Source organism: Felis catus, chromosome A3, assembly GCF_018350175.1.
Source record: "Felis catus isolate Fca126 chromosome A3, F.catus_Fca126_mat1.0, whole genome shotgun sequence".
NCBI lineage: Eukaryota > Metazoa > Chordata > Mammalia > Carnivora > Felidae > Felis > Felis catus.
The window spans coordinates 30137326-30162158 of record NC_058370.1 but is presented as its reverse complement, the minus strand read 5'-3'; the positions used below and the strand labels follow the sequence as shown (position 1 = coordinate 30162158).

At 39.6% G+C, this 24833-nt stretch overlaps 1 protein-coding gene across 5 annotated transcripts in view; it reads right to left on the bottom strand.

Annotated features, from left to right (window-relative positions):
* Nucleotides 1-24833, bottom strand: part of ATRN (attractin) — a 162539-nt gene that overhangs the window by 114768 nt on the left and 22938 nt on the right. For all 5 annotated transcript variants that reach the window (XM_019826774.3, XM_019826775.3, XM_019826778.3 and 2 more), the window contains exons 2-4: nt 11078-11161; nt 7203-7316; nt 302-430 (exon numbers count right to left, since the gene is read on the bottom strand). In XM_019826774.3, the coding sequence (XP_019682333.2) occupies nt 302-430; nt 7203-7316; nt 11078-11161 (327 nt within the window). The remainder of the gene's footprint in view (nt 1-301; nt 431-7202; nt 7317-11077; nt 11162-24833) is intronic.

Sequence of the window (24833 nt, the reverse complement as noted above, 5' to 3'; positions counted from 1 at the left end):
ATGCCCCTCTCTTCCAGGAGAAGCTCAAAGGCAGTTAGAGCTGGGATGAAATTGTGGTCCCACCACTCTAACAATGTATTTTACCATTTCCCACCAGTTTCCTCAATTACAGAACAAGTGAACAAACAGCGCCCATACCTCATGAGTTTTTGAAGGAACTTTAAATGAGAAAATCCATGCAAACTGCTTAGTGCAATGCCTGGCACACTGTCAGCCCTCAACTATGTTAGTCATTATTATTGTTAAAACAAAGAGTAAAGTTTCTTCATAAAATCACAAAGATTAGACTTAAATATCTTACTTGTAAGTGATATTAAATCCAGTCAAATTATAAGCAGCATCACTAAAAAAATGCAGCAGGGCATAACCTGATGTGGCAACAACCTCGGGGACAGTCTCGTTGCCGTCTCTCTCAGGAACGATGAGGCCACTGAAATGGAAACACATTTCTTATAAAAGGAAGTATACTCAACAGGCATGTCACATGGCGGCATACAAATTCAAAACTGGAATTCATCCTTATAATTAAAAACAAACAAACAAAAAAACACTTCCAGGAAAAGGGGCAAATTCCTGTGATAAATGCATAGTGCCACCCTGTTAGTTCTGGATCCAGTTCTGAATCCTCAGCGGGACAGATCTGAATCTTTCCTAGGCTTGCCTTTATCCTGGGTTATATTTCTAATGAGATTTGAAATCAATCACCCTATTCTTTTTTTATGTATACAAAACTGTTTGTAATGGTTCTTTGAAAGACTGAGTAAACCTTCAAAATTACAGAAACTAACAAACTTTATGAGTTGATGAATGCCAAATATATACTACTGAAAAGTATGAAAAGTAAAAATATAAATAAATTGGCTAAACACCCACAATCTTAACTCTATTAGTATTCTGATGTACTTTTTTTTGCCTGATACCATTATCACAGCCTATATTCTATTTTACAAGTAATAACACCAGAAGCATTTCCTCTCTCATTTGGATTCCAGCACACAATAGTATTTGCTGGGTGTCTGGAGAGTGTTAAAAACTATCAAATCAAAGGGTCTAAATGATGGCTTTAAGGCTCTTGATCCATATGCTTTCCAGAAGCCATATACCAATCTGAAGTCTCATCAATAAAGAATAAAAAGGTCCATCCTACCTCACCTGCCAAGAAGAAGAAGTACCAGTCCTATATTAGCCTTGCTAACCTGGTAAGTGAAAAGTGATTTTTTTATATTGTGGTTTTGAGTTTCTTTTATATTCCTGAGGTTAATCATTCTTCCTGTGTTTACTTGCCTTTTGCATTTCTTCATATGCTCACATCTTTTGCCCAATAACCAACTCACTATCACCACCACAACCACCACCAACACCTCATTCAGTGAAAACCTTAATCCTTACCAGGCCCTATGCAATCTGATTCACACACACAACCCCACACAATGAACAAACATCTCATTACTACTCTCTTCCCTTCAGTCACTCAACCCCAGCTGCACTAGCCTCCTTGCTTTCCCAAAGCACATACCATGTAAACTACTCCCTCAAGGGCCTATGACAATCTTAAATGGTCATTCACTGTGACCTTGCAATTCTAAGTTCTTTGTAGAACTAACACTTGCTCGTGTACACAAAGACTAATATACAACCACCCTCACTGCAGCACTAGTCAGAATGGCAATACATTGGAAACCACCTAGGGGTGCCTGGCTGGCTCGGTCAATACAGCATGTGACTCCTGATCTCAGGGTCATGAGTTCAAGCCCTACGTGGAGTATAATGATGACCTAAATACAAAAAAAAAATTTTTTTTAATTTTTTTTAACATTTATTCATTTTTGAGAGTGAGAGAGACAGAGCATGAGCAGGAGAAGGGCAGAGAGAGGGGGAGACACAGAATCAGAAACAGGCTCCAGGCTCTGAACGGTCAGCCCAGAGCCTGGTGCAGGGCTGGAACTCACGGACTGCAAGATCATGACCTGAGCCGAAGTCGGGATGCTCAACCAACTGAGCCACCCAGGCACCCCCCCCAAGAAATTTTTTTTAAAGGAGAAGAAAACCTCCTAAATGCTCATCTGCAGAGAGTTAGGTGCATCAATCATTCCATACCGGTAGTTCTGCAGAACTAACAAGGAACTCATCGAGGCATTCTGATAAGTAGGGAAAAAAACAAGATGCAAAACAATGGACCTAGTATATGTGTACATTTACACATATTTAGGTAAGTGCATATAAAAATAATGAAATGGAAGAATAGAGAAGCGGGAAATTAGGAAGAGGAGCCAGGATTTTCATTCAATAAGAATATCTAGACTGAATTCTACAAACTCTAGGACTGTGTAGGTACTCCAGGGTTTACAAAACAGTGAAGCATTCTGCATTGTGTATTCAACTCACAAATATTCACTGATACCACATGTGAGACACTGTTCTAGGTACCAGAACACAACAGTGAAGAAGCCTCTGCTCTCATGGAGTTCACATTAGAGAAACAACAAATAAGGCCAGAAATATCCCCCACCCCCACATATAGGCGTGTATATGTAACACCAAGCAGAGATAAATGCTATAAAAAGAAAAAAACAGTGCAAGAACAAAGGCGCTGGGGCACCTGGGTGGCTCAGTCAGTTCAGTGTCCAATTCTTGATTTCAGCTCAAGTCATGATCCCAGGGTCATGATTTCAAGGCCCACTCTGGGCATGGAGCCTCCTTAAGATTCTCTCTCTCTCCCTCTGCCCCTCCTGTTCTCTTAAAAAAAAAGGTGGGAGGGGCACCTGGGTGGCTCAGCTGGTTAAGCGTCCAACTCTTGGTTTCGGCTCAGGTCATGATCTCATGGCTCGTGAGTTCGAGCCCCACAGTGGGCTCTGTGCTGGCAGTGTGGAGCCTGCTTGGGATTTTCTATTTCCCTCTCTCTATGCCCCTTCCCTGCTCACGCATGCATGCACAGGCTCGCTCTCTCGCTCGCTCTCTCTCTCTCTCTCTCTCTGTCAAGATAAAGAAATAAACTTAAAAGGGGAGGGGGGGGCACCTGGGTCATTTAAGCATCCGGCTTCGGTTCAGGTCATGAAATCATGGTTCATGAGTTCAAGCCCTGCATCAGGCTCTGTGCTGACAGCTCAGAGCCTGGAGCCTGTTTCAGATTCTATGTCTCCCTCTCTCTGTTTCTCTCTCTCTCTCAAAAATAAAGATTCTGAAAAAAAGGTGCTACTTTAGAAAGGGCAGTTAGGGAAGGCATCTTGGAAAAGGTGACATTTGCTTTCATCAGTTTTATGTACCAGAATCCCTTGAAATGCTAAGTGGGGAAGTACTTATAAGAGGGCGATGTAGAAACAGATATGCTGAAAGCAATCTTCCCATAAGAAATACTGGCCCAGGATGACTCGGGGCTTCAGTCACATGTGGAAAACACAGCACTCTTATCCTAGCATGAGCTTTAGGACCAGAGGGAATGCCAATTCTCACTCCACATCACTGGGCATGTCATAGACATCTGGGAACCTCAGTGTCCTAAGTGCACATGGAGAGAAATCCTATCCACCCGGCAGTGATACAATAAGAATCAAACTATTACAGCACATGAAGTGCTTAAACACTGATTGCCTCACATTAATAGGTATTCAGTAAATGATGGCTAACGATATCTATTATTTATATGGTGGGGACATTTAAGTGTGCAGGACGAACGGTAGAAAGGGTGGAGGGAGAAAGAACAGAGTCACAGAAGGGGTGCGAGGGCCACCTTTAGATGACCATGATGCTGGAGAAAGGGGGTCAGCTTCCCCACTGTCAGAGAGACTTGGGCATTTGCTTCTTTATATTTGAAAACCTGACATTATGACAGCTTTAGAATGTGCTACTTTCTCCCAGTGTGAAAATAAAACAACTGGTTTATGACAAAAATAAACTTTTACAGGGTAAATGAATACAAATGCAGCCTCAACCCAGCATGCAAAGCAATGGAAAGTGCGTGGGTGAGAAAGTGATGCTGCAGGCATGCCATTCAACTGTCACCCCGAGCTGCTTCCCACCCCCCCCCCCCCGCCACCTCCTGCCCCCAGGTAGATAAATACACACAAGCACAGCTTAGGTTGCAGCCAGTTTTTCAACTTGAGCAAATCAAGAACTGCCTGCCCTGGGGTTCTATATAACCTTTGTTTTAAACACAGAGTACCACTGTTCAGAACCATTTTTGAAAATCGCTATTCAAAGATATTCATTATCACGGTGCCAGGCAGACATGGGCTCTGTGAACACACCTGGGGCACACCCTGACTTCACCAACTACACTACCCAAGTTTACTAGCAGTCCTAGGTCTCCTTGCAAGACCAGACGCTCTTCAAAGGCTGGGAGATTGGAAAGTAAGCCAGATTTTTAAAGTCAGGGGTCAGAGCCCGGTGGCGGGGCGAGGCAGAGTCTGTACTTCCGCCTGGTAAAGGAAGGTCCGAGACCCTGAGAGGTGCCTGCCTTTGACTACTCTCTGCGCCATGGTCTGATGACGCCATCACATGGCTCCTCTAACAGCCCTTCATCACAGTCTAAACAACTGCCTTATCAATGTCACTCCCCCACCAAAAAAGAATTAACACATACACACAAAAAACTTTAAAAGGAATAATGTTCTGTTGAAGGATGTTCTCAGAAAGGAAAACTACTCTCCCTGTTCCATCACCACTACCACCTCTGCATCTCCTACCAACAGATCCCAGCAGAAGAGCTGCTCCACAAAGGTGCTACGTTTATACATTTGTTGAACTGAACACACCACAAAATCAAGATGTGGTACAGCTCAAGAGTCTTGGTCCAGCGGTTCTCAGATTTGTCTGCTAATGGAACTCTGTTTGATGACCAAATTTTGTTCTGATAAACAAATTTTATTCAGAAATTCCATATGTAAAAGATAAATGTGATCAACCAGCTCAGAATCAAATTAAACTTTGTAGTTTGCAACATACTCAGAGAAAACACGGTACGACGCCAGCACTTTGGGCCAAAGCCGAGTACAAGAGCACTTAAATGACCTGTTCAGGTTCATACAGAGACTGGGGCAGAACTGGGATAAACAGTCCCCAGTTTCTGAATCCCATGTGGTTCTTTTCTTATTAGCTGGGCTGTCTGCCAGCAGGCTCTCAACACTCTGGGATGCCTGCACATCACCACCGGTTTGATTCCCCTCTTGAGAACTCCCCTGGCCCAGCAGCACCCCTCAGCCTCCACCTTGTGACAGCACCCTCATGGCTTCAACAGTTGTTTTCAAGGTGTTCTGCACATTGGTGCTTTTAGGAGTTTTGTGTTTCAGGTAAATTTTGATTTTTAAACACACATTTTTTTCACTAACATCTTAGAGAATTCACACTATGTTGTCAGTTTAAATTTTAAAATAACCAATGGATTAATGTATATTATCAATTAACCAGCTTTTTTAGAGAAACATAAAAATCCTTCTATTAATCTGTGCATATACTTTGGCTTCTCTCAGAAGTCACCGACTTAGGGATGCCCAGCTGGCTCAGTCGGTTGAGCCTCTGACTGGGTTTCGGCTTAGGTCATGACCCCAGGGTCATGAGATCGAGCCCTGTGTTGAGCTCTATGCTAAGCATGGAGCCTGCTTAAGATTCTCTCTCCCTCTCTCTCTCTCTCCCCCCGCCCCCCGCTCATGCTCCCTCTCTCAAATTAAATAAATAAAATAAAAAATAAATAATAATTTAAAAAGAAGTCACTGACTAGAAAAATTACAGCCTCATGCTTCTTTTGTTGCTGTTGTTGCTTCACGTGTCGGCTCACCAGACACACAATCCAGGTGAACCACAGGGTTATGCACACCTGCTTGGCTGATGCTCCCCCAAGGGCTACTGGCAAGCTGATGCACAGTGCCTGGCACATAATAGGGACTCCATGAATTCTGACTCATAAACTCAGTGTCAAGTGAACCCCCAAGTACTATCATGATAACAGCATAACAGAGACAGTTTCCTTACTTGTGTTGAAGTTTGGGGTGCCTTGCTGTAACCTAAGGTACGCTTCAAACTCTGGCATAAAGATAAGTGCACCCAATGCTTCGACAATGACATTTTACTGCTTAGCATGGCCTATACTCTGCTCTTTGGCTCCAGAGTAGACCTTTGAAACCCAGAAAATAACCTCAGTGCTCAGTTCAAAGACATGCTGGGGAGAATTCTAAGCCCAAGGGAATGGAGAAATACAAGGGCACATTAGTCCCCTGATCTCCTGAGCTCTCTGGCTTCTTGTGTACTCTTTACTCTCTGTTACCTCCTCACTGACAGGAAACATCAACTACACCAGCCCCATGTGAGGAATACAAAAAATATTTGTCGAACTGATTTCTTTTTAAAGTCAGAGAAAGAAATCCAGAAAGTCAGCTGCAGATGAAAAACTGACAGCTATGGCTCTCTAAGGGGATGTGCAGTTTTGAAAAATATAGTTCATAAATCGTCTATTGAGTTAAAGGAAGAAAAATAGAACGTTTTTGAATTCCCATGCAGTCAAAAACATAATAAACAACACAGCTACTTACTGTTAATAAAAAATAAAATGCCGAAACAATTCAGAATACCCCATGTATTTAGTGTTAAGCGTTTCCTAATAAGGAATATACTTGTTTAAAAAATCACAACACAAAATTGGCATTTTCCTCATTTTCCACAGGTAACTGCTGTTCATTTTCTGTGTATTTTTCCAAAAAGCTTCCTTCACCCATATTAATGCATATACATAAATACACACACACACACACACACACACACACACACACAAACTATATCTGGATTCAACAAATAACTCCTGAAGGCCTATGCAATGAGGAACACAAGGGTCAAGGTGAATGTGGGTCCTGATTTAAATTTTTCACAAAAACAATATCCAATATATTACTCACAAAACATTTTTTAAATGTAAACTTCACCACCACCACAAGAAGTAAGTAAACTTGATAGTACTACCACAATTTGATACATCAGGAAACCGAAATGAGAGGTCCAGTCCTCTGCCCAGAAACTTACCTAGTATCTACAGGAAACCAAGTCAGGCCTAGCACACAAGTGACAGAGGACTCCAGAACTAGCACTCTCGCCATGAAATAAAGGTGGTAAGTAAGTGATAATAAAAGTGATGAGCAATAAAAGTTTGCAATCTAGGAGGTAAGTGTGAATTCAGAAATCAGATAATGATTAACTAGTACTTCTATGACAGAGCTTACCTAAAGGCAGCAACTAGTGGTGCGTAAATTGAGTCTCCATCATAAACGTATAAATGATCCCAACTACACTCTGTAGCAAAATGATTAAAACGAAGTCTCATTATTCTATTTGGCCTGAAAAGAACAAAAAAAGAGTAATTTATAATAATCAGCATAACTACCAGACATTTGAGAAGAAAATAGACATAGATTTTTAAAGATAAATTTACACGGAGAGAAGAAATTAATAGTATATAAACAACATTCCTTTATCTGTCAAAGATTTACTTTTCTTTGTACTTACTATGTGCGAGACCACTAATAATGCAACGGTAAACAAGGCGGACAGGTCTATGCCTCTTCAGGCCCTACAGCCCATACAGTGGCTGTTCTTTAACAGCCTGTGAACCAACCAGTTAGCTGTTTCATTTCTGCACTTCCTTTCCTATTCAACTTAAGATTTCACACTACATCATTTCACACACACAACTGCCAATTCTCTAAACTTGCCTACCCTTCTGCCTTTTCATGGAGCTACCTGGCAAACCCCCGGTCTAGAGGAAACCAGTGATCTCCTTTGATTCAAATTAAATGCAAAGAAAACTAAGCTGTGCTGGAGGTAGTCACAACACTGGATAGGCTGGTTCCAGGACTGGTCACAGCTCACCAACTTCAAATTGGCACTTTACTTCTGCCAGCAGTCAGTCCTACTACTAATTCTCTCTCTCCTTCCCCACAATTGCTACTAACTCCCAATTACTATTTCAAACCACTCAGTCTCACCTCCTTGCTTAAGCTCAGCACTCAAAAATCTCTCAACTCCCCATTTTCCAAAACAGATACACCTGTCTATTCCTCCTTCCATCTCTTAAACATTTCACATCTCCCTCTCATCTGGAACCTCCCACATCCATATTTAAATGTCCTTAAGTCTCACACATTTTACCAAAAAAACAACAAAACATAAAAACTTCAAATTTCAACTCTCCTTCTAGCCATTACCCAACCTACCCCTCCTCTCTCCTCTGAAGAGAGTGAACCTCCACACAAGACTTTGCTTTCTGCTTCCTCACATCCTACTCACCCACTTTGTTCTCAAACCTGGCTTCCACCCAAACACTCCACTCAAAAAGCTCTTGGTAAAATCAGCACCATTTATACCCTGGTGATGTCTAATTATATGTCTCCAGTCTAGGCCTTCCCTCTACCCCACACGTGTCTACCTAACATCTCTAAGCAAACAATTAAGTACATAAGCAAGTTAACTCAGCTGATGATAACTACCATGAAGAAATGAAAGGAATGTGATGTGTCCAACAGGTGGCAGGGAGTTATCCCAGAAAGCTTTGGAAAAGATGAGAATGACAAGAGATAAGCCATGTGAAAAAAGCTGGGGAACAATGTTTCAGGCAGAGGGAAGAGCACAGTCTTAAAGTCTTAGTGAGAAAGGGACTGATGTGTCTAGGCAACGTGAAGAACATCAGCGTGTCTGAAACAGAGCAAACAGAGGAGACCACAGGAGACAAGAAGCGAGAGGTGGGCAAGGGGCAACGGCAAAAACCGGGAGGCCAATTTCAAGGCTATCACCGTGGCCCAGAAAACAGAGGATGGCTGGGGTCTTACAACAATTGTAGAGATGAAGATGAAAGGGAGATCGTAAATGGATTGGGAAGACACTGTAGAGGGAGAACAGACAGAACTTACTGGCAGGCTGAATATGGAGATAAGAAAGGAAGGAGTTAAACTTTTTTGCTTAGGCTCGGGAGGAACCACCACCAAGGGCACACTGGGAGGGATGCTGGAGAAAGACGTCAGATAGAAATAAACTGACAGAAAGGGCAAGAGCAAACAACTCCTTAAAGCAGCCATTCTCAAAGTGGGGTCCTCACAATGCCAGAGGCCTTGGGACCCATTGGCATTTACTGATGGTGCAAGAGCAGTGGTGGGTGAAACTGCCGGTACCTGAGAACAGAGCAGGGCAGAGGCACCAAACCGTACCAGTAATCGCTGTTACTCTTTAATACTACACGTTCACAAGGAAAAAGGAGTTTCATTTAAGAGTATCTTTATGAAGCGGTAAAAACTGCTAATTTTATTAAACTGTGGCCCACGAATACACATCTTTTGAATATTCTGCCTGGCAGGCTGGGAAGTGTGCATAAAGCACTTCTGCTGTCTAACAAAGTACTGCGGGCTCCAGGAAAATCGCTTTTGCAATTGTTTGAGTGCTGAGCTGAACTTACCGCTTTTTTCTCGAACACTACTTATCATTTTTACTTGAAAGGACAACTGACAAACTATGGTTACTCAGACTTGGATATCTGGTAGATACTTCCTTAAAAATGAACAAAGCAGGTCTGTCACTTCAAAGAAAACAACTGGCAGTATTTGTTGCCAAAGATAAAATACAGGCTTTCAAAGCAATAATTAGTTTTGGAAAATCTGTCTCTGCCACCCAGATAAAACTTCCCAATGCTTAAAATTTTCTGATGAGATTAAATGGTGACATTAACCGGGGCGCCTGGGTGGCTCAGTCGGTTAAGCGTCTGACTGCAGCTCAGGTCACGATCTCACGGTCCGTGAGTTCGAGCCCCGCGTCGGGCTCTAGGCTGACGGCTCAGAGCCTGGAGCCTGTTTCAGATTCTATGTCTCCCTCTCTCTGACCCTCCCCCGTTCATGCTCTGTCTCTCTCTGTCTCAAAAATAAATAAACGTTAAAAAAAAAAATTAAAAAAAATGGTGACATTAACCAGTGTGATTTTTTTCATATTGTATCATGAAATATATCAAAATTAGGAAGATCTGAATAGTTCAGGGAACGATTATTTTCTAAATAACCCATATAACCTGTTACAAAACCATGCAAGGCTTAAAGAGCCATTCAAAAGTATAAGAAAACTCAAAAGATTTTAATTTAAATTCCAAAAGTTCATTAATAATGTTTTAGATTCCACACTGCAATTTACGTTTAAGAAATTAGCACTTGTCAAGCTTTGATGCAGTGTCAAAGAAGACCACCCAAAATTATTTAAAAATGTTATTCAGATATCCTTCCTTTTCCTACTACACATTCAAGTAAAGCCTAATTTTCTTCACATGCTTCAACCACAATAACATATTCTAACAAACTGAATGCAGAAGAAAATATGATAATCCACCTATCTTCTACTGAGCCAGACAGAGAGGTGATTTTACAAAAATGTAACACGATACCGTTCTTCTCACTGATGTTTTTTTAAATATAGGGTTTGCTTTTTCATAAAAATATGCCATTTTGTGCTAACATGTAGTAGGTTTATTACTGCTTTTAAATGAGTTAATAAGGAATTTCCTTAGTTTTTATATCTAATATAATAAACACAGATATAACCCACACAAACAAGAGTTATTTGGAATTTTCAAAATTTAAGAGTGTAAAGGGGTCCTGAGACCAAAAAGTTTGAGAAACACTGCTTTAAAGATGTGCCATGGAGAGAAGGCGGCAAGAGCTGGAGGGGCACAGGAGGCCCAGAGAAGAAGCTATTTTTATTTTCCTGCCCACAATAAAAATAAGTACTTAGAAAAATGATATAATATTATAATTTTCTAATGGTATAAATCATTTAAAATATTCAACAGTTCTAAGTATGATAACTGAAAATATACAAACTTCTGGTGTGTACAATTCATTCACAGCTTTAAATCCACACAAAACAAAAACTGAAAACAAAAATTGTTTTCAAGTTCACAATGAAGGTTAATAAAATCATATTCACTTGTCAAATGAAAAGTTATCAAATAAAAAATATTTTAAGTACTCTATGCTACTACAGGTTGTTAATTTTACTTGTAAAAAAAGTAACGCCACACTGACCTCTAAAAAAAAAAAAAAAATTTAAACCAGCCATTACTACTTACTGTCCTTCAATGAGCCATGTACATTTTGTTTTATATTTATAATTTCCAGGTCCATCTGTTACAAACCCAGAAGATCCAGTTAGTCTGTAATGCAAAAAACAAACAAACAAACAGAAAACAAAAAACAAAAATGTAAGTCCATCCAAGTTTCACATACTAATCTTTCTTAATTCTCAAATAATGCAAGTTAAGCATAGTAAGTACATTAATGCACACTATAACCAGAAGAAAATGACTGGGTAGTTATAGTCAGATTATACTAATCTAGATGAAAAAAATAATTTCCATAAACTTAAGAAAGGGGGGTACAAATACATTAAAACCAACAGGAATTGGGGAAAAAAAAGCGTATCTAAATCTTTCTAGCTGAGATAGGAAAATCATACTTTGAAAATGGCTACCATGAAAATGGCTACAAGAACTTACTTATAAATATGAGCCGGTTTTTAAAAAGATCACACAGTTATAGTTACGACTAAAGGGTATTTAATACAATAACACTGTAGAAAGCAGAATTGTGACAGGCAAGCACGTCAAGCCACAATACACAACGGACCCATCACAGCCATTTGGCTGCCACTTCTGAAGGCAATCCACCACGTCCCACGAGCAGTGACCGTCAGCACCTGTCTTCCCACATTCGTGCCAAGTCTGAAGTTTGATATTTTTAGGTCTTGACTATATGATAGGCATATACTGATATCTCATTAATGTTTTGGCTGGTACATACCTTGATGCTTAAGTGTCTTCTCATATATTTTGGTCATTTGTATTTCCTCCTCTCTGAATTAAAATTCCATATTCTTTGCCCACTTTGCTACCAAGTTGTCTTTTTCAAATTAATGTTTAGGAGCTCTTTTTATATTAAAGAGCTCCCATCTGCATGTAAAATGTACTATAAATACATTTTCTCAGTTTACTTTTTTCTTTATATTTTGTGTCTGGTATCTTTTCCTATATAGAACTTTCGAAATTTAAGAAGGATGCTATTTCCTTCCACACTGCTGTTTCCAGATCATCTTTTGTCCGTCTTCCATCACCAATGTCAGCCTGTCTGAAACAGATGCTCTCCTCTGGGTCTTACTCCCTTACATTCTGACTTATCTACTGACATCCCAGTTATTCCTTCTTGCCCACTGATATTAGCATCTAGTTCATTCAACTACATCAACATATAAGATGTTCTAATCAGAACCCAGTTTTTCCATTTCTTAACTTCACCATTAACAGTCTTTTTTTCCACCCATATTAGTCACCCACTCCTCTGGGTCCTGCCATTTCCTGTAAAAGCATGAACACCAAAATCTGCATTTTAGGCATCCTACATTCTGGCCACCATCTCTTCTCTCTCAAGTTCATTTAGCCTAGTTCTCCCTTTCCAGTGAGTCATCATCCCCATGGGGACCTCCAATCCACTGAACTATCACTTCTTCATGCTCATCACCCACCACACACACATTCGACTTTCCCACTTAAGATTCCATGGTCCATCACAATTATCATCACCTTCAAATCCTTCTTGGACTTTTGCCCTTCTCTCCCTCTGCTGTACTCACCTGGATACTGGTATCTCCATCCATGTCTTACTCCCAACATCCATTCTAACCCAAAAAGATTAGTCTGAGCCACTCATGGTTTCCTATGCCCCCTGACAATAACTGATTAGAAACCTAACACAACTGACAGAAAAACAAAAATAGTAATGGCTTAACCAAGATAATAAAGTCCAAAGGTAAGAAATACAGAGAACACAAAAGGATTTCCATAATCATGAGGGACCTAATGTTCTTCTATCTAGTTGCTTTGTCATCCTCAACATGTGGCTTCCACCTCATAATCCAAGATGGCTGCTCAAACTCCAGCTTTTATTCCCAAATTCTACCCAGCAGGAAGGAGGAAAACAAAGTGCACATTCCCTCCTTCTAAGCCAAACAAGACAATTCAACTTATATCCCATCAGCCAAAACTTAGTGACATATCTAAATGTAGAGGGAGGCTGAGAAATGTAGCCACTATTCCAAATGACCATGTATTCAGTGAAAAATCAGGATTTCCTTCATTAGAGAAGTGGAGAAAGGAGACGAAGGGTCATTACTAGTTTCTGTCACAGCACATAATCAAATACTTCAATGTCAGGGGAAGTCTTGATGGAGGCCTTCCAGGAAGTATTTTCTCATTAACAAAGACAGTGTGGTAGACAGGGAGATTTGCCACATAATCTCCCTTCTGAGGAAGGACTAACAGCCTGGTCAACAGTTTTTACAGCTCTTACAGTTCCTTCAGGAGCTGCCTTGCCCCAGGTCACACCCTGCCCAGGGTGGTCCATACCACAAAGGGTGGAAAGTCTGGAGCAATCCAACAAAAAACAACTCTGACAGTCCTTGCTTCTGAGCTCCCCTTTGTCAGGCCTACACTGAAGTTCAACTTCTTCCTTTGCCCAATTCTGCTCTCTGCACCTTCCTCTCACACTGTTATAACCAATTTGTGCCCCAAACACAAATCTCAGTAATGCAGCCATTATGCTACAAGGCTGAACAGGAAGCCAATACCAAGGATGACCAACCAAAGGAATGCAAAGGTCCATGAACGCAGCATCAACCAACCACAGAGACCACTCCTAGTTTATGGGCAAATAAACTTCCCACTGGTTACTGGTTTATTGTATATGTATGTGTGGACATAGTTTAGGCCCTTCTAGCTCACAATGTTTTCTGGCTTTCTACTATGCTTGTTTTGCTCCTAAGGGTTGCTCTGGACTGCACATAGACATGCTCAGGTATTTGCAAATCAGCATCACTTTTAGAAAAGAAATAGGTCATTTTTATTTTAAATATCTACTCAGTATTTTTAAATCTAGCATTTACATAATTTTACAGACAATGCATAGTTATGATCACAGACAAGCTGTCAACTAAACGACGATTCACCTTTTGTAACTTTTCTCCCCAAGTATACCCCCACCCACACCACATTAAGATAAACATTTAACCACCTAGTAAGCATTCTTAACTATTTTTCTTCATATTCATGAGCCCATGATATATGCACAGTTCTCTTAATTTTTGGCTACACATATTATACAAACTTTTCTGCATCTTCCTTTTGTAACCCAACAAAACTTTGTGACAGTCTCTCCGACTAAACAGGTATTAGTCTAATTCACTTTTTGTGAAGCATATTCTAACCTATGGAGGTAGTGGTTTTTTTCCTGCCTTTCTCCTACTAACATTCATTTTGTTTTCAGTCAGTTGGCATTATGCACATTGCTGCAATAAATATCCCTATACATATGGCCTTACTTGTGCTTTAATTTCTAAGAATAGAATCTTAGGAGGAGGATTACTGGGCCAAAGGAATATGAATTTTAATTGTTAAACAAGCTGCCAATTTTCAAAAGGCTGTAACAACTCACATTTGCATCAGCAATACGTGAGAATATGCTATTTTCCACATCCTCTCTGTATTCTTGTTACTTTTAAATTTTTAACTTGAGGGGCAGCTGGGCGGCTCGGTCAGTTAAGCACCCAACTCTTGATCTCGGCTCAGCTCATGATTTCATGGTTTGTGAATTCAAGCCCTGCGTCAGGCTCTACGCTGACAGCATGGAACCTGCTTAGGATTCTTTCTCTCTGCCTCTTTCTTGCTCGTGTGCACTCTCCCTCTCAAAATAAATAAATAAACATTTTTTAAAAAATAAATAAATAAATAGGGGTGCCTGGGTGGCTCAATCCATTAAACATCTGACTTCAGCTCAGGTCATGATCTCAGAGTTTGTGAGTTCGAGCCCCGTGTCAGGCTCTGTGCTGACAGTTTGGAGCCTAGAGCCTGCTTCGGATTCTGTGGCTCCCTCTCCCTCCGCCCCTCCCCCACTGGCACTCTGTCTTGCACTCTCTCAAAAACAAATAAACATTAAAAAAATCAAACAAACAAAATGAAGTTACATTTGTAATAAATAAATAAATAAATAAATAAATAAATAAATAAATAAATAAATAAATAAATAAATAAATTCTTTTAACTTAAAATTCCCTATGTTCTAGTGAATGGCTAACAAATGGTTACTGAAAATTTACAGAGACTTGAAAAGGGAAGGCTAGGAATATCAACTAAACTTTCAGGTCAAGTTTTACATTCTCGTTGGCAATCCAGGTGTAGATACCAGTACTGCCTGTGCTCACTTCACGGGCAGTAGCACAAAGACACTGGATTGAAACCAAGGCTTTTCAACAACACAAAACCAGAAATATAAAGAATTAACTCGTTGCTTCTACCAACTTTCCAACTCAAGAATACGCTGAGGGTGATTATGTGGTAGAAACAAATACAGGGAAAATAGGGGAACCCTCCAAAGGAGGTGGGTTTCAAAGAAGTCGGCTTACAATGATTTCTACTTTATTTGTATTATTACCAGGCAATGTGGCCTATAAAAAAACCCTCAACTTTTCTCACCTGTTAAGATTTTCTTTGTGGTCAAGTATGTTGGACATTGATAAACTCTGACCAAAGTTCCTTGGACGTTAAAAATTAAAAAAAAAAAAAAGATTGGGGCGCCTGGGTGGCTCGGTCGGTTAAGCGTCCGACTTCAGCTCAGGTCATGATCTCACGGTCCGTGGGTTCGAGACCCGCGTCAGGCTCTGTGCTGACCGCTCAGAGCCTGGAGCCTGTTCAGATTCTGTGTCTCCCTCTCTCTGTGACCCTCCCCCGTTCATGCTCTGTCTGTCTCTGTCTCAAAAATAAGTAAATGTTAAAAAAAAATTTTTTTTTAATTTTTTTAAAAAGATAATCTATTGTAGGAAATGTAAACTACTATGTATGTGTAATTCAGTTTATTGAACTCACTATTCAAACCCTTTATATTCTTCCCTGTTACCTACAAGATCTAATTCTGAGAAAAGTATATCAAAATCCCATACCATGACACATTTGCCACATTATTTTTGCTTTATGTATTTAGCTATTTAGCCATATAAGCTCCATAACTATTAGATCTTCATAAATTGTCTCTTTTATCATGATAATAACCCACTTATATAGTTTGATGTTCACATTCCACCTTGTCTACTGACAACCGATTTTTTTGTTGTTTTCCTGGGCCATAGCTCTTTATCCAACTCTGTTTTTCATATTTCCTTACCAAATTTTCAAGTCTCTGTCTTCTAAACAGGATATGGTTAGGTTTTGTTTCTTAACCTGACAGTTTTACTGTCATAATATAATCTATTCACATACAGTACGACGTATGACTGCTATACTGATTTGATTTCTTTCCGACCAAAAATTTAAATCCATCTTAGTGGGGAGTAATTCATATACAATAAATGGCACCTTAAATGTACTATCTGTTAGGTTTTGACAAATGTACACACGTGGGGAACCCTCCCAAACAACACATAAAACAGGTCTTGTTACCCCGGAAAGTTCCTTCACACACTTTGCAGGTAATCCCTCCCAATACTGATCTTATTTCCATCACTATAGACCAGTTTTCTACAACCTAATTTAATAAAGTCATACAGAGACACTCTTGTACCTCGCTTCTTTTGATCAGCAAAATGTTTTCTCAGTATTGTGTGTATCCGCAATTTGCTCCTTCCTATTGCTGAGTAGTATTCTACTGCATGAATATACCACAACCTGTTTATTCATTCTCCTGTTGACGGACGCTTGGATTATGTAGTTAGAGGCTCTTATGAATAAAGATGCTAAGAATACTGTGTACAAGCCTTTGTGTGGGCATGTGTGGACATTCCTCTTGAATAAATACATAAAAGTGAAGTCGCTAGATCAAATAATAGATATATAGTTAAATTTAAAGAAACTGCCAAAACGTTTCCTAAGTGGATGTACCATCTTACACTCCCATCCCATCTAAGTATGAATCTTCTCTGCTCCCAGGTCTCCCAACACTCCCCTGGTCTCAAGCACAGGTAAGATTCTGCCCATCCATTTAGCAATATATTGACCTTGTGGAGGTCAGGAACACCTACTATACTCCATGAGTGCAACATCACACTTTCCAGGATCTGCTGCTTCATCATCCATGCCCCCTGCTACACCGGCCCAGTCATACATCAGTTCTCTCTGTCTGGAAGGATCACAACAGATCCCAGATCCTGTAAGTTTCCTGTAGGCCCCCACAGCAAGCTGGCTCAAGAAAAGCAGAGTGCTTGCAGTTGGGAGAGCCAAGGAAACAAATCTCATACAGGTTGCCATGTTCCTCATATCCCCCTTGGCTCCTCTTCATAGCTAAAGTCCATTTAAGTTTGGATTTTCTGTTGCTTTCAAGTAAAAACCATCCCAGTTACTAATTTCACCAATTCTGAAATGAACAAATTTTTCCTAATAGTCCAGAAACCAGGATGCACTGTAAAATCAACGGCATGTCACAATTTAAAGGAAGTGCTTTTTTTTCTTTCTTAGTAGTACACGAGGTAAGAGTGCATTTTACACTCAGTGGCATCTTAGCAAGCTGAATTACACATATGGCAAACCCTAAACCTGGCTGAACCCAACTCTGCTTACTTAGTATATGCAACCAAATAGCCGGATAAAACTAGAGACACAACATTGTGCTGACTGGTCTTACTTTACATTTATAAACACACATCTCAAGTAGATTCTCAGCACTGCACGACAACAATCCTTCCATTTTTCTGGTCAATTCACTTTTATACCTTATTTTCTTTCAACTTTCCAAACCCTCTTCCCCCTCTTCAATTTCAGTGGATGATCAGTGAATTGCTTTACTTATTCGTTTCATATCTATTTTTCCCCAGTGGAATGTAAATTTCATGACAGTGAAGATTTTTGTCTGTTCTGTTCACTAATTCCAGTGCCTAGAAATGTGCCTGGCGTCCTAACGGCACTAAGTGAATCGTAATAAAAGAAAGAAATTAGGAGAGAACTATATTTTCTTCCAATTACTAAATGCATGTACTTTGCCTTCCAGTTATAATGGATGAACTATCTAAATCCATCTAAGGTTAAATTTTCTACCTGGGCCTACAATCCTCAAATTCTACTCAATCAGGGAACCAGCAGAACAAACCTAATTCCAACGCCTACCCCGCACTTCTCCCTATTGGACCAGCAGAAGATGAGCTATGGTATTCCCTTCCTAAAAAACAAACTCCCTTGGGGTGCCTGGGTGGCTCAGGTGGTTGAGCATCTGCCTTCGGCTTGGGTCATGATCTCATGATTTCATGGTTTGTGAGTTCAAGCCCCACATCGGGTTCTCTGCTGTCAGTGCAGAGCCCACTTCAGATCCTCTGTCCCCCTCCCCCTTGCCCCTGTCCTACTTGCGCATGTGCTATCTCACTCTCTCTCTTAAAAATAAACTTAAAAAAAAAAAAACCAACCCTCCCTTTATCTCATGTTCCTCTCACGTTGCTGCCACTTCTTTGTTCACTTTTACAGCAAAAGTCTTGAGAATTATCCACTCTCACTGACAACACTCTCACCTACTAATTTCTTAACACATTCCAGCTAGGCTTTAACCCTAACCTCCTCAGCCACCCCCCCCACCCCACTCCCCCACTACCAAATCCTTTTGTTAAGTTATATAAGCATTTGAAATAGCTGATGCCTCCCTCTTTCTTAAAACACTTTCTTCACTTGGTTTCCAAAACCCTCCACTCTCAATTCACAGACAACTTCTTCTCAATCCCCTCTGCTAAATTCACCTGCTTGTCCCAATCTCTAGTTGTAGGAATGCCCCAGGGCTCCAACCTCAATCTGCTTCTCTGATGGAAGTCATATTGATCTGATACTGGCCCAAAACTTTAAATACCACTTCTATATGTTTTTAACAATGAAATTTTCATTTCTGTGATATGGTAATACCATTCTGATTATCCCAGGCAAAAACTATGACTAATACAAGCATATCTGCTGTTAAAAAAAAAAAACAGGGGCACCTGGGTGGCTCAGTCGGTTAAGCGTACGACTTCGGCTCAGGTCATGATCTCACAGTCCGTGGGTTCGAGCCCCACGTCGGGCTCTGTGCTGACAGCTCAGAGCCTGCAGCCAGCTTAGGATTCTGTGTCTCCCTCTCTCTCTGCCCCTCCCCTGCTCATACTCTGTCTCTGTCTCAAAAATAAATAAAAACATTTAAAAAAAAGACTATTTCATTTTTTCTTTTCCAATATTTATGACTTTATTATTTTTCTAGCCTTATTACAATTAGTTAAGATCTCCATTATGATATGGAAAAATATTGGTGATGGTAAGTATCCTTGTTCTGTTCTCAATCTCAGGGAAAAGCTTTCAGTATTTCACCAGTGTGATATTTACCCTAAGTTCTTTGCAAAACCCTTTCTTAATACCAGATTAAGGAAGTACCTTTGTATCCCTAGTTTGCTAAAGATTTTTAACATTAGTATTGAGTTCTATTTAAAAAAAAAAAAAAAACACCAAAACTGTGTATCTAATGATCATTTGCCTTTTTTCCCTTATTCAATTAATGCTGTGAACGATATTGATTTTCAAATATTAAATTGACCTTGAGTTTCTCAAATAAACCCAACTTGGTCATGATTCTTCTGATATTTTGCTGGATACAATTTGCAAATATCTTGTTTAAATTTTTTTATATGTTGGTTAGACTGACCTGCTTTTTCTTTGTCAGGTTTTGATAACAAAATTATGCTGGCTGTATAAAAACAAGAAAGAAATTTTACCTATTTCCTTATGCAGAAGTGTCTGTATAAGATTGGTGCTATTTCTCCTGTAAAAGTTTGGAAGAATTCACTGGTAAAGACATCTGAGCCTGAAGTTTTCTTTTAAGCAAGTTGGTTTTACTAGAGTTTGCCATTTCATCGGATTTTTTCAAATTTATCAGAATAAACTTATTAGTAATATCCTCCTATGATTTTTCCAATGTATCTAGAATCTATAGTGATACCCTCTTTATCATTATTGACATCAGTAATTTGTTTTCTTTTTCTCTTTATCAATCTCTCCAGCAACTTACCAGTTTTGTCTTTTCTTTTTCTTTTTTCTTTTGTTCTAGATTTTATTTTTTTAAGTAATCTCTACAACCAACTGGGGCTCAGACTCACAACCCTGAGATCAAGAGTCACATGCTCCACTGGCTGAGCCAAACAGGCACCAGTCAATTTTGTCTTCTCTACTCTAATGACTTTTAATATATTTTGCAGTTCTTCCATATTCTTGAGTTGAAAACAGATCACTGATTTTCAATCTTTCTTTTTTAATGCATGCATTAAAAGCCCTAACTTTCATTCTCAGCATTGCATTAGTTGTATCCCATCTTCTGACATATAATACTCTCATTAACATTGAGTTCAAAATTTCAAATTCCCAGGGTGATTTCCTTTTTACTTCATGAATATTTTGAAGAGCACAGTAACTATATGGTGTAGTATTCTCCATATGTCAATTAAAAGTGTTTTAATTTCTTAAATGTTTTTATTTTTGAGAGAGAGACAGAGAGAGACAGAGAGAGCATGAGCAGGGAAAGGTCAGACAGAGAGGGAGACACAGAATCTGAAGCAGGCTCCAGGCTCTGAGCTGTTAGCACACAGTGCGACTTGAGGCTCAAACTCTTGAACTGCGAGATCATGACCTGGGCCGAAGCTGGACGCTCAACCAACTGAGCCACCCAGGCACCCCAAGAGAAGTGTTTTAAAATCTTTGTTCTATTAATCAGAGAGAGGAGTATTAAAATATTTTTTGGCATCAATGGATGTTAAAAAAGCAGGAGGAAAACCTAATGAGGAGCAGAATATATGCATGGTTTTAAAGTGTTTCCCCACATACTGCTTACTGGTTGCAAGAAGGAAATAAAATAGTGAGTAGATAGTGGGAAAAAAAAAAGATAATACCTCAAACAGGAGAACAAAATTAATATAAAAAATAAGGAAGACACAGGCATCACCTGCCTCCAAATGTGATATCCTGAGAAGGGATATCCCCTCACTTACACAGTATTCTGACCAAGGATGCATAACTTGAATCTAACCAGGAGGAAACACGAAGCAAAAGCAAAATAGGAAACTGGATTAAAAGAGGGAGGATGTATTCATGAAAGAATGTCAATATCATTAAAAATAAATATAAATAAATAAATAAATAAGAAAGGCAGTAGAAATGTTGTAGATCAGGAATCAGCAAACTATAGTCCGTAGGCCAAATCCTGCCTAACTGTTCATGTAAATAAATGTTGTTGGAACACAGCCATGCCCTTTTGCTTATTGTCAATGTTCATGTTACAAGAACAGAAGTGAGTAACTATACAGACACAAAGCAGAAAATATTTACTATCTGGTCCTTTACATAAAAGATTTGCTGACCCATATTCGAGATTAAAGTAGGCTAAAGAGACATAAAGATATGATGCAATACCCAACCCTACACTGGATCTGGTACTGGAGGTGGGGGAAGCAAAAAATATAAAGGACATTATCAGGTCAATTGATAAAATTCAGTACAAACAATATATTAAAGGTATTATATCAGTATTAAATTTACTGAAGGTGAAAACAGTACCTTAATACTTAAGTCTCTTAAAACTATCACTATTCTTAGAAAATACACACTATTTTTGAAAAATTTTTAAGTTTATTTTTGAGAGAGAGCGTGCACACATGGGAGAGGGGCAGAGGGGGTGGGGAAAGCATCCCAAACAGGCTCCACACTGTCAGCGCAGAGCTGGACATGGGGCTAGAACTCACAAACTGCGAGATCAGGACCTGAGTCGAAACCAAGAGTCAGATGCTCAACCGACTGAGCCACCCAGGTGCCCCTAAATAGTACTTCAATTTAAAGGGCCAAGGGCCACGAGACAGATATATCTTATTCTCAAATGGTTCACAGAAAACCACTGTGTGTATGTGTGAGAGAGAAAGAGAGAGCACAGCACAAGCAAACTCACAAATGACAGAGTATTTTTTATCCCTTTGCCTCTCTGTGCTTCTGTCCAGGTGTTTTCCCAACATATTCTTAGACATATTCTTATTCTTACAGTTCATTGATTCTCTCTTCATCTCTATCTAAAGTTCCTAAGATCAGTTACTGTATCTCCAGTTTCTGTTAATATTTTCTTCTTGAGAGAGAAAGAGAGACAGAGACAGAGAAAGAGAGAGAATGCACTCGTGAACACGGCAAGGACACCAAGTGGGGGAGAGAGAGAATCCTAAGCTGGCTCCACACCTGAAGAGTGGCTCACAACCATGAGATCATGACCTGAGCAGAAAGCAAGGGTCAGATATTTAACCAACTGAGCCATCCAGGCACCCTGTTAATTCTTTTTTATATTTTCTAATTCTTTGCTGAAATTGTTGATCTTGTCATTTACATTCTTAAAGCTATCAATTATTTCAAAGTCTGTTTCTAATCATTCTAACTGCTGACTTCTGCATGTCTCCAATAATGTCCTTCTTCTGTTCCAAGATCCAATCCAGAATCCAACACCGCAGTTAGCTGTCATGTCTTCTTGCCTCCTTGAACCTGGTTTTTTTTTTTTAATAATTTAAATTTTAGTTGAAATAGATTCACATGCAGTTTTAAGAAATTATAGAGTGGGGCGCCTGGGTGGCGCAGTCGGTTAAGCGTCCGACTTCAGCCAGGTCACGATCTCGCGGTCCGTGTGTTCGAGCCCCGCATCAGGCTCTGGGCTGATGGCTCAGAGCCTGGAACCTGTTTCCGATTCTGTGTCTCCCTCTCTCTCTGCCCCTCCCCCGTTCATGCTCTGTCTCTCTCTGTCCCAAAAATAAATAAAAACGTTGGAAAAAAAAAAATTTAAAAAAAAAAAAAAAAAAAGAAATTATAGAGTGATTCCTTGTATACTTTGACCAAGTTCCCCAAATGGTAACATTTTTCAAAACAACAGTGAAATATCATAACTAGAACACTGATGTTGATAAGTCAATATTATTCAGATTTCCACAGTTTTACTTATACTCATGCGTGTGTGTGTGCGTGTGCACGTGTAAGTTCTATATAATTTTGTCACCTGTGTAGATTCGTGCATCTATCACCATAGTCAAGATACTAAATGGTTCCAACACTATAAGGATTCCTCATATTGCCCTTCTGTAACCATACAGCTCCCTCCCACATCTCCCCCATCCCACCCCACCTGCCACTCCACATTCTTAACCCTTGGAAATATTTAATCTGTCATTTTATCTTTTAAAAAAAATTTTTTAAACATCTATTTATTTTTGAGAGACAGAGACAGAGCACAAGCAGGGAAGGGGGAGAGAGGGAGGGAGGGAGGGAGGGAGAGAGAGAGAGAGAGAGAGAGAGAGAGAGAGAGAAAGAAAGAGAGAGAGAGAGAGAGAGACAGACAGAATCCAAAGCAGGCTCCAGGCTCTGAGCTGTCAGCAGAGAGCCCAATATGGGGCTCAAACCCACACAACTGTGAGATCATGACCTGAGCCAAAGTCAGACACTTAACTGAGCCACCTAGGTGCCCCAATCTGTCATTCTGTCTTTATGCAATGTTCCTCTTTGTCTCTGGTAATTTTCTTTGCTCTAAAATATAATTTGTCAGGGCACCTGGGTGGCTCAGTTGGTGAAGACAGAGCTCCTGCTCTGTCTCTGTCTCTCAAAAAATAAATGAATGTTAAAATGGTAAAAAAAAAATTTTTTTTAATAAAAATAAAAAATATAATTTATCAATTATTAGTATAGCCATTCCTGCCCCTTTTATTCTTTCAGTTAATGCTTGCATGGAATACTTTTTCCATTCTTTTACTTTCTACCTACATACGTTATTGAATTTGAAGTGACTTTCCTACAAGCAGCATATAGTTGAGTCACATTTTTTCAACCAATCTGCATTTACATTTTAGGTAATTATTACATTTATAGTAATTATGGAAATGTTAAGACTAAATCGGCCACTCTATCATTCGTGTACAGTTTTCTTAGTGGTTACTCCAGGCACCAGAATACACATATGTGACTTATAACAATCTACTGCTGTAATGTTCTACCACTTTTAGTGGAGTGTGGCAACCTCACTTCCATTTAGGTCCTTTATCCTATTTTAATATCATCATATTGAGTATCAGATGGCTTCATAATTTTTATTCAGTCACCAAATATGATTGCTAAAACTCAGGAGGAAAAGGAGAGTCTATTACTTGATGTACCTGTATTTCTGCTCTCTCCATTGTTCCTTCTTTTTTCTTGATGCGCCAAGATTTATTCTTTTATCATTTCTTTTCTGTTTAAAGAATTTCCTTTAGCCAATCTTTAGTGCTAGATCTGGAAGCAACAAATTCTTTTTTATTTTCCATCATCTGAAAATGTTTTATTTCCCTTTAATTCCTGAGGGACAGTTCTGCTGAATACAGAATTCACAAATGACAGTTATTTTATTTCAACACTTAAGAAATAATGTGCCACTTCCACTGGTCCCCATGGTTCAGATGAGAAATCTGTTATCTGAACAGGTGTTCCTCATCATTTCTCTCTGGCTGCTTTCAAGAAACCTTTCTCTGCCCTTAAGTTTCCAGGCTTTCTATACTGTTCCATTGATCTATTTGTCTCTTCTTTCACCAATACGACACTGTCTTGATTATTGCAGCTTTACAGTAAGTCATGAAGTCAGGGAGTGTTGATCCTCCAACTTTGTTCTTCTCTTTCAATATTGTGCTGACTACTCTGGGTCTTTGGTTTCTCCATGCAAATGTTAGAATCAGTTTCCCAATATCCACAAAATAATTCACTGGGATTTTGCTTGGGATTACACTGAATTTATAGATCAAGCAGGGAAGAAGGGAAG